Consider the following 10,753-nt stretch of genomic DNA (forward strand, 5'->3'; position numbering starts at 1 on the left):
CGGTGAAAACCGCGTGTTACGCCGAGTAACTGTCCGTGTCGGATCGCGTTGTGCAATTTTCTAATCCTTTTTGCTAAAATTCACATTGTTCACAGTTATTAATCGTCACCATTTTCAGTATATGAATTTGTTATGATACAGAAAATAAGTATGTTAAATATAAAAGTGGTTAATGTATGTGAAAGGTTTTAATTTCAGCAAAGATTATTCATATTTCTATATATTATAACGATTTTTGGAGATCATTCCATGTTCAGCGTACACTAGTGACGTCATAATGAAAAATGACGTCATTTTGGTGCCTGTAGAATTTAGCCAGTATCGAACTTAGTAAAATGCACCACATCAAAAAACAAAACTAAGACGTTGAAAATATGATAAATTTTGCGGCCAAATACGGCTAATAACGTCCCTTGTTCTTTAGTTTTTAACAGATATATATGATAGTAGAGAAGAAGATTTTCTAAGATTTAAAACATTTTTACTATTTGGCCATATTGGCCCCACCCTAGAACCTGAACCACTGACCCAGGGGTCATGAATTTCACAATTAAGGTAGAGGGATTCATGGACATCATAATCATGCATTTAGTTTTTAAAAATTATATATGGTAGTAGAGAAGAAGATTTTCTAAGATTTAATACATTTTTACTATATGGCCATATTGGCCCCACCCTAGAGCCAGAACCCCTGACCCAGGGGCCATAAATTTCACAATTTTGGTAGAGGGCCTCATGGACATCATAACCATGCAACCAGTTTTTTCCTCACAATCGTGGGAGTAGAGAAGAAGAAATTTGGCTTTTTTTGCATATTTGGCCCCGCCCGTGGCACCCCAGGGGTGGCAGAGCCATAAATTTCACAATTTAGATTTTTCTTACCATAGAAATGCTTCACACCAAAAATGGTAACAATTGGCCTGGTAGTTTTGAAGAAGAAGTTAAAAATGTAAAATTGTTAACGCACGACGACGGATGAAGACCAATTGCAATAGATCACCTGAGTGACTCAGGTGATCTAAAAACACAAATAAAATAAAGTGGATTTTTAAAGAATGGCGAAGATTCTTTTAATATGTAAATATTATGTTATAAATACATATAATACAATGGGAATCGCTATATTATTTATAGATTTTTGTTAAGTATTCCAACAAAAACATGGAAAAAAAAATGAAGATCACTGAAATAATTCAAAATAATATTTCAAAGTGAACTTATGATTAAAATAATTTTTTGAGTTGGATATTGTTTAATTAACCATAAGCACATGTACAACAATAATAGCAACATATTTTGATATTGAACCACTTTGCACTGATCAAATATAAATATTGATGTGTCTAGTAAATAAATGTTAATCTGGAGATGTTCCCCTAAAATTGATTATTTTTCTGTGTGGAAATTAATCATACCCAGCATAAATATGTTCTTATTTTCCAATCAAGACATAGTGTTTATTTACTGTAATTGTACGGACTGAATCACATCCTGTATTCTCTTCTGTGTAGCAGTTTGTATTTTGTGGAATGGATATTGTGTGAGTGACTGTTGGTATGAGTATAGAGCAGCCTGGAGGTTCCCTGTGATCTGTTGACAGATCCCCAGGATCTCCCACGAGATGTCTCTGCAGTATTCAGATACATACAGTCCCTGATCACAGTGGACTAGGACCAGTAGCTCATCTAGAGCTGCTTGTGATAGTGTTGTATCAATGTGTCTGTGACACAGGAACTCTAGGAAGTGTAACATCACAAATATTGGGACATATAATATAGGCTCCCTGTTCTTTTCAGCAGACTGTTGTTCTGGTGTTAGTTCACTGATATAACAAATTATTGTTCTAAGTTTGATATCCATTGCTACAGCCTCTCTCATCTTTACAGACCATGACTGTCCGCCTACAGCTTCAGTAAACATCTCTCTGTCTACATGTCCCCTATACATTAGATATGGCTGTGCTAACTTGACCTTTGTCGCCTCTATAACAGATAAAGCTTCCCTGTATCTGAGTGTCTTGTAATAATACATGGCAATGTACAACATGTCAGATATACACCCAAACTTGGCTGCTAATTTCAGCATGCGACAGGACATTTTGTCAGCAGTATATACATCTTTGTTAACACCCGTGTAAGTGTATATGTTATGTATTATAATTGCAGTATTCTTAAAGAAGGCAGATGCAAGATTCCGTAACGAGACAGCTTGATACTGACTCAGAGGAGAATCTACCAATTGTTCTACTTGATGTATAGCTTGTACAAGGGGACGAAGGTCTGAGATCAGATTATCAGTTGAACAACATTGTTTGACAAGTTCTAGATCACTATCAACTTCGGACATAACAATCTCTTCTGTACAAAGAGAGAGTCTGGGATTGTACATGACATCAATGATGTAGGACCTGATAGAGGAACTCTGTAACAGACAGGCCAGACCTTTGTTGTACAATTCATGTAACTCTAGGAACAATCTGTTTTGTACTGAGCCATGGACTCTTCTATTGAACAAATTGTTTTGTGGGATGAAGAAGTTAGGACAAACTCCCTCATACACCCATTTAAGAAGGAGTTTAAAGCAGACCCAGAAACCGGCTAAAAGATTTTGTGGATTCCAATGAGGTAGTGTGTTTTGTTGAATGGTCCAAAGAATTGCTGTCTTTACGTGATAGGAACTCAACAATCCACAGGTTTCTTCACGGATTGATTGCCGAAAAATAATTTCTTTGAAGAATACTTTAAGCAATCCATAAGTCAAAAACTGACTGTGATTCATTGAGGACACAAGTTTAAATTCTGCTTTGGAAAAAGAAATCTTCCACTCTTTATCCTCAAGGGGTCCTCTTGCGCCTAGTGGTATATAGTGACATCCATTTCTGACAATGTCATTGACAACTTCAGGATCAGGCCAGGAGTGACATCGGTCTATCCATGAGCATGCAGACTGCGGCCAAAAGTCACAGACAAAACACCAGGCATGATCATATTCTACTCCTCTTCTAATACCAGTACTAACGGGTCCATATAGTTTGGAATCAGAAAATACAATTGTACAAGTCATCTCTCTGTATTTAGAACTAGATATATAGACTCTGTTATTCATTCTGACACACGCTGATTGCACTTCATTGTATCTTGGTGGTGTCAATAACTGAAGTATAGTGAATCCTGGTGGACACGCAGAACTGTCAGAGAGAATCAAGGTTGTATTGGCTGTGTTGTAATACTCAGACTGAGACATGTCCATGATCACTCGGTGGTTGTTTGGCCAGAACATAGTGTCCATATCTGATCCCTTCAGTCTGAATCCTTCTTTCCTACTTCCACTATCCATCTGAATGATCCCATCATTAGGTGTAATTCGTCTGTTCACCATTTCCCTGATGACCGTTGCCTCCCTCCTGCCGGCCACCTGTTGTGAGGTCCCCATTATCTCACACAGTCCAACAAACGCTGACTCTGACATGTTTTTCATTCCCTCACTCCTGTCAATATCAATACCAATATAAAATTATATACATTGGATGCTCCAATCCTTCTTCTCTTACAATTTTCTTTTTAACAGCACAGCTTAATTTACTTATTGTGTCTACATTTAGATTAAAAAGTATCATCAGAAGTAGAGTGGTCCCTATATATGTTTGGTCGTAATCCCCTTGTATTATATGTAAAATAAAAGTAGCAGAGAGTTGCGACCAAGGTACACATGTACAACCGGAGGTCTGAAAAAGATGGACTCATAAATGCCGTTTGTTTAAATGGTGTAATTATAGGACACACTTATATATATATCTATCCTGTAAACCCAACCGGGAATCGGTTATTGTTGAAATAACGGTGAAAAAATTATTCTAGCCGAATACCTGCCCTTGAACAATAAGTTTGTGAAAATGATAACCTTGTAAAATGGTTAAATATAAAGTCTTATGTAAACAGCTAATGTTTTATGCCATTTGCAAAATAGAAGTAAAATATTACAATTGAGAACATGAAGCACTGTAGCCATATACACAATTAATGCTCCAATCAGCAACTATAGTGATAGGTTATCACCGTGCAAATTTCACTGTTCATTTTATTTTGGACTTTACTTTTCAAATTCAATATCTGTTTTTTAATGTATTCTCACAGTTTATTTCGTTCAAAGTTACTAAGGCCACATCAATATAATTTCTTGCTCGTCGGACATCCAATGAAAAAAAAGGATGGAGCAGGCGAACGATTAAATAATAATATTATTTTTATATGTATGCAAAATCTTAGGCGGTATATAAAAAAATGTGCGGACGATTATATTTTTTCACTTGTTCCTAATCTATATATTAAAACTGGTTAAAATACGAAAAAAAAAAAGTGGAAATAGAACAGAAAATAGCGTAGAATTTCTGGAAGCGGAAAATTAAGGTACCTCATTACACGTACTCTTATACTTTTTAAGACACTACGTCACAAGATGGCGATTTGAATGTTTTGTTGAACTGTTGTTTCAATCGATTCAGATGAATATCGTCATAGCTCAGTGGTTAAAGTATCAGGCTTGTGAAACGCAGATCATGAGTTCGAATCTGCCTGGAGCTTTTGTACATGTTAACTGAATTTAATTTTTGAAATTATAATTTTCATCCAAAATTGCGGGGTTTTTTGCCTATTAGGCCTAAATACTTCGTATCCATTATGATATCTATCATAATCAAGAAATTTTCTGCTGATTTGAGAAAATCTTTCACGGTGTAGTGAGCCACCTTAATAATAAAATTATTTGTACAGTTTTGTTAAAATACGAGCGCGCGGGGTCCGACGTACAATAATTCATATTGATGTGGCCTTATTCAATTAGTGATTGACACTTTTCGGACTCTAATTATGATTCAAAGTGACAGAGTGTTGTGTCTCAAGAACGAACTGCTTATCTGTTAAAACAATTAACATTGTGCAATATCTGTTTTCCATACCTAGGACATCAAAGACTCATTGAATTATTAAGTATTTTATATCTGTGACCCTTTCACTCACCTTACCTAATGCCATCACCTGTCAAGTTTACTCATTGTTCAGATTCTTATATACAGTTATACAATTGTCGATAGTCAGTCCAGAATAAGGCGGACAGGCTTGGCCAGTCGCCCGACTCACCTATAGTCTGAGTTCGGAAGTCAATACTGGCGATATCTGTCTTGTTAGAAACATGCCTGTTTATTTGGTACTAAGAATTTTATGAAACTGTTGCCATCGTTGAGTCTCGTCCAATAAATTCGGAATCCTGCATTAATTGTCTTTAATTTCTCTGAAATTGCATATTGGTGGACCTTTGGGTATACGGCACACCTAATCTTCGTTTTTACTTTACGGCCCACAGCGCGCCTCCACCTTAGTACTTGTACCCTCTGCGCCAGTATTCCTCTACCCCGTTCGTACTGCGCATGGTGGATGCAGTTCTAGATAGCACCGTAAAAATCTACGCGGTCACATATGAATATGAAAAGATTATGACAGACTACAAACTATTGACAGATGAATGTAATTCCTAATTTGAAGAGAACCTCTTTCTTAAATCACAACTTTCGAGCAGTTTTGGCTGATTCAGTCAGAGAGAAGATGCCGCTGGTGGCATTAATACTTAGTTTACATCTACAAGGAAACTCTAGATAAGGCAACATGCATAATTGAAATGAGTGAAACTCATGGAAGGATATTACCATTAAAAGTCTATGTATCTTGCTTTAATACTTATTATGCATACTTCTTTATTCTCTAGTACACTTACACAAATATGTCACATTATTTTTAAAGACTAAGTATAGTGACAGACTTAACGGGTCTGTTTTAATTATTTTAGTTGCTAATATGGGTATTGTGTGTATGGCTATTGTGTTTCATGTTTTCAGTTGTAAATATCCAACTTATATTTTGCAAACGTTTAAGTTTGTTTTTATTCTGCTGCTCATTTACACATAGAATATATCATTCGCTGCTTAATTACTATATATATATATATATATATATATATATATATATATATATATATATATATATATATATATATATATATATATATATATATATATATATATATATATATATTTATATATATGTAAAACACCGTGTTACCACTTTCGATTGCTTTTTATTCAAGGCCAGATAAATCGGATAAAATATTAATTTCACCTATATTCTAACAAAAAACTGGTTCCCGGTTTGGTTTTAAGATCCAAAATGACATAAATATATACATGTACAAGGATGTCACAAAAACAAACGGATTTGTAAGTCAATCTTTTTCAGACCCCGGGTTGTACCTGTGTACTGTTTGGGTCGCAAACTCTCTACTACGGTATTTTATATAATACAAGGGAACTACGACCAAAAAGATACGCGAGCAACTAGTACTGTCAGATTTTTATATATGCACCTGGTTACTACATATCATTCAAAACGTTATGCTATTTTAAGCATGGGGATTTCCCTTTTATGGGTATTTTTTTAACTTTCATTTTGTTTCAGCTTCTATTAAATTCGTGTGACAAGTAAGGAATAGTGCAATATTGTAACTGTGAGCAATTTTATCATAAAAAGAAATATTTGTAACGTCGGGTGCCAGCTTTAGCCCCTGATTTCGTAAATTATTCTATACTGGTTAGGTTATTCTATTCTGTCAGATATTATTTATTTCTTATACTAAATCGAAAATTATTCTATTCTTTTCTAATATATTCTACCTGTTTACATTTAAAATATAATTTAAGATTTTATACACTTACATTCCTTGGTTGAGAGAATCCATTTTAAGGTGAACAATGTTAATGCTATTTTTAGACGTGGTAATTTTCAATTCCATCCATTGTACCCGAGGCGGGTTCAACAGAGCGCAAGCGCTTGTTAAAATTCCCTATACAACACCCAAATTTTGGCGAGCACTCGCTCTGTTGAAAAACCCTCTGTAATTTAACTTCGACCAGATTGTCGCTACTGACTCAGTCGGAAGTTATTTGAGCAGAAATAGATTTTATCGAATATGTTGTTATTCTTATTTAAGCCAAAAACAGGAATTTATTTGAAACTTAAAACTTGACTTATATTTGATTTGTTTATAAATTATAACAGAATTAATAGTCATGTCATTATGTTAAATTTTAGATTAACAATTCGTGAAAGAAATATTAACTATGTATTTTTTTTCTTGCAAGTATGTGTTATCTTTCATAGAGCGTACAAAAATTTATTAAAAAGCACTTTTTCATTAACATTAACAAAAATATTCTAATCTTTTTAAATGATCAATAAAAAGTTAGCAAACGTTAATTCGCTCAGCATGTAAGACAGGCAGAACGATTTCAAATATGCGAAGGTAACCATAATACCACAACTACTTTGAAATGTTGCGATAACGGTGTTCAGAATCCAAAGGAAAAATACAAAATAAAGCAGAGCAAACACGGACCTCTACTAAAAAGAGTAGGCCCAAGTACAAAGATTCGGAAATCATAAACTACTACCCTAAACACCCAGAGGCCTCACTTTTACTGGTCAGACTCAGAGAGCATGGGCTGTTCAGGTATGAATTGTTACATTTTCATTAAAAATGTTGAAACATAAAGTTTTATTTTCAATCATGATTCAGGTTATTTAACGCAGATATCATACATTGTTTCCAGGCAGGGATCTGGGATAGTTCTAATTTAACCCCTCTGACATGCCCTTCCTTTAACCCCCCTTTTCTAGATCCACGCATTAAGAAAATTGCTGTAGTTTTCCATGAAAAGGTTGCAACATATGTTTAACATATTTCGTTTTTCTGACAACAGAAGCAAGCATTTTTAAACTTTGAAAACTCAGCCGAAAACAGACAAATATGACCTATTTATATGATTATAACAAAATTTGAGACATTCCATTGGATGGAAAAACAATCAGTACGTATCATTACTTATTTAAACAGTGATCCTAAATTTTCTACATATAGAACAGTAGATAATGTTTCATTTTATACATCGCTGTATTTGTGAGTGTGACTGAATACTTCAAATAGAACAGAATTAAGGTACAAGTTGTCATCTGTATGAATGGTTTGACCGCCTAGATGATTAGAGGCTCGTGTCTTTTTTTATTCCCAGGGATTACCATGCAGATTTCAAGGAAGAATTTGCTGCCCAGCGAGCTGCTCGAGGCAAAGGTCGAAAAAAACGGACTAAACGACAAAAGAATGACTGTGTAGCATAATCTGTATAGTAAACTATGGTCTGTGTTAAGAAGGGCTCTTTATTATCATGTGTCACTGATAATTAGAAGTTTGTTTCATTTAGCCCTCTGCTTTTCCTTTTGAACGTTTTGATTGTAAAATAAAGGAGATCTATATAACTTAATGTGTTACTAGTACTGGAGTTGTCATTCAGGCCTTTGACTTCAAGATAATTTGTGATGACAATTTTGGATCTAGAAAACATTTTACAAAGGGTATCAGTTTTTGAGATGGAATTTCTGACAAATGTAAAAGATAAGACTAGTTTCATGTATGTCTTATCAAATTATTAGATGGAAAATGAAAATATTAACTTTTTACATAGGAATATATAAAGAAAAATACAGAAACTGCTGATTCCAAAACATTATTCCCTTGAGAAAAATGGGGTAACAAGAGGGGGATGGGGGTTAAAAATTCGGGGGGAAATCTGTAACGAAGAATTTTGACCCGGGTTGAAAATTGACCCGGGGGTCATTTTTCCACGTTGAATATTGAGACCAAAGGTGTTGAATAAAGACCCGACTCCGTTGAAAATTGACCCGCATCGTGGAATTTTGATCATGGAACCGGTTCAAAATTCAACAACAAAGAAGCACAAATCAACCTTGAGTTTATCTATAACTTGAGTTTATTTAATTAAAATTATCAGTTTTTACATATTTATTCTTTAGATTTACATGATTTACATTAAATAATAATGTTTTGAAACTACATAATATCCCTTGAAATATGTAATAACTATTTGATTAAGAGAATCAAAAAGAATGAAAAAGCAGAACTACCATAAAGTACATAGTTCATATAAAAAGGTACACTAATGTAATTGAGTTGTTTAAAAAGTTCGTCTTTTTGTTGAGTTTACCTTGGATATCCAGGAGAAAAAAATCACATTTCCATCAGATTCAGACTCACAGTATTAACATCGACTCTCATCAGTTAAAAAAAATCCTTAAATAAGTAAGCTTTACTAGCTTTATTCCGTAATTGATGTAAAATAATATTTTCTATAGTCTTAACTGAAAGGTTTGTAAGTTCTTGGTATATTTTGTATTTTAAGTTTTGACTTAAAAGAAAGATAAAGTTGATGAAATTTTCTTTTCTGCATTAAGATTATTCCATAATTTACATGTAGACGGAACAAAGCTATTGTAATAAGTATATAATGGTAGATAAGAAAAGAGCTCATTCGACCAAAGATTATATGCAAGTTTAGTTAGAAAATATGATTTAATTCAATCTTACATATCTTGTGTTGCTAAACCATCTTGTAGAATATAATTAGTTTATATTTATCCCTTCGAGAGTGCAAGGTTTCCAAATTAAGCTCATTATATAAAATGATTTTAAAAGAATTAACTCTGATCCCTGTCACTGATCCCTGTCACTGTCCTGGTTGCTTCAATTTGTACATGTTTAATAAGCAATTCGGATTTTCCCTGATACAGCTGTTCAAAACAACACCACCATATTCCAATCTAGGTCTGATAAAAGCCGAATTTTAACAAGTGTTAATCTATCAATAAAAAAATTGTATGCTTGAGAAATCTTAATATATTCAACTTTTTGTATGCCTTTTCATGTATACTATTGAAATAATTAGATCAACCATCCTCCGACTGTATATTTAGATGCAAACCTACTTTTTTAAAAATTGATAACATTTTTGCTGTAGAGGGTATATGTTTTCAATTTTGAGAAAATATATTCCGTCAGTTGCCTGTGTTTCTAATTTACAGGTAAATAATGGAATTGAAAACTCAAAATGATAAAAATAAATTGCATTTTTTTAAAAGAATTATGACTGTCAATGCAGAAAATTGGATGGTGCTTCAATAAAGTTAATATGACAAGTTGATGAAAAATTATTGTTAACTCGTAAAAAAAATTAAAAACATATGTAAATATGTATATGCTGTGTATATACGTATAAAACAGTATATATAAAAACGGGAAAAAATATGACAACCATTCATTTATTATTTTGTCAGGGAAATATTCTGATTTCTTCAAATTAAGCATAGGTATCTGACATTAAATCCTTTTGTCTTGATATCAATATATATACCATTTACCCAATAAAACAGTATAGAGGTTATATATTTTCAATTATTAGAAAAATATACAACGTCATGTGCCTGTCAAATAGAGCTCTGTTGAATTGCCTTAAAATTGACGATAAGGGGCAATATATTTGTTAGATATATTTATCAGAGATTATGACAAGTTTAAACTTCAAATTCTGTCACACGAATGAATGAAAACCATGTCATCTATGTCAAAAAGTATTCTAGCCCTACTCGCCTGTTCCATTCCGAAGCAAATGGTCATCTTCTTAGCTTTATTCACATAGCATTATAATAATACATGGATATCATATTTTCAGTCTCAAAACTAAATGATTAATCGGACATATCAACCTGAAAGAAATTAGCCACTTTCGCATATGTATCGGACAGTATGAACATTTTAAAACTGAAACTTTCAAATATGTGCATGATTGTACATTTAAACC

General features: G+C 33.5%; 1 protein-coding gene and 1 long non-coding RNA gene across 2 annotated transcripts; one reads left to right on the forward strand and one right to left on the reverse strand.

Moving 5' to 3' along the window:
- Nucleotides 1–1,133: 1,133 nt before the first annotated feature.
- On the reverse strand, nucleotides 1,134–6,924 carry LOC105333332 (uncharacterized). The gene is made up of 2 exons (XM_066080845.1): nucleotides 6,761–6,924; nucleotides 1,134–3,487 (listed from the first exon to the last, which is right to left on the reverse strand). Exons 1-2 carry the CDS (start codon nucleotides 6,835–6,837, stop codon nucleotides 1,462–1,464), a joined length of 2,103 nt encoding a protein of 700 aa, XP_065936917.1. The 5' UTR covers nucleotides 6,838–6,924; the 3' UTR covers nucleotides 1,134–1,461.
- A 316-nt stretch (nucleotides 6,925–7,240) lies between these two features.
- On the forward strand, nucleotides 7,241–8,362 carry LOC109619401 (uncharacterized). The gene is made up of 2 exons (XR_004596915.2): nucleotides 7,241–7,554; nucleotides 8,114–8,362. It is a non-coding gene; the product is annotated as an uncharacterized lncRNA (long non-coding RNA).
- The last annotated feature ends 2,391 nt before the right edge of the window (nucleotides 8,363–10,753 follow it).

The sequence above is a fragment of the Magallana gigas genome, chromosome 4 (assembly GCF_963853765.1).
Source record: "Magallana gigas chromosome 4, xbMagGiga1.1, whole genome shotgun sequence".
In the NCBI taxonomy this organism is placed as follows: Eukaryota; Metazoa; Mollusca; class Bivalvia; order Ostreida; family Ostreidae; genus Magallana; species Magallana gigas.

Coding starts and splice junctions, on each gene's coding strand:
- LOC105333332 (XM_066080845.1), bottom strand. CDS start 6,837: ATGGAATTGAAAATTACCACGTCTAAAAATAGCATTAACATTGTTCAC. Junction 3,488..6,760: donor GATTCTCTCAACCAAGGAAT/GTAAGTGTATAA, acceptor TGATATTGACAG/GAGTGAGGGAATGAAAAACA.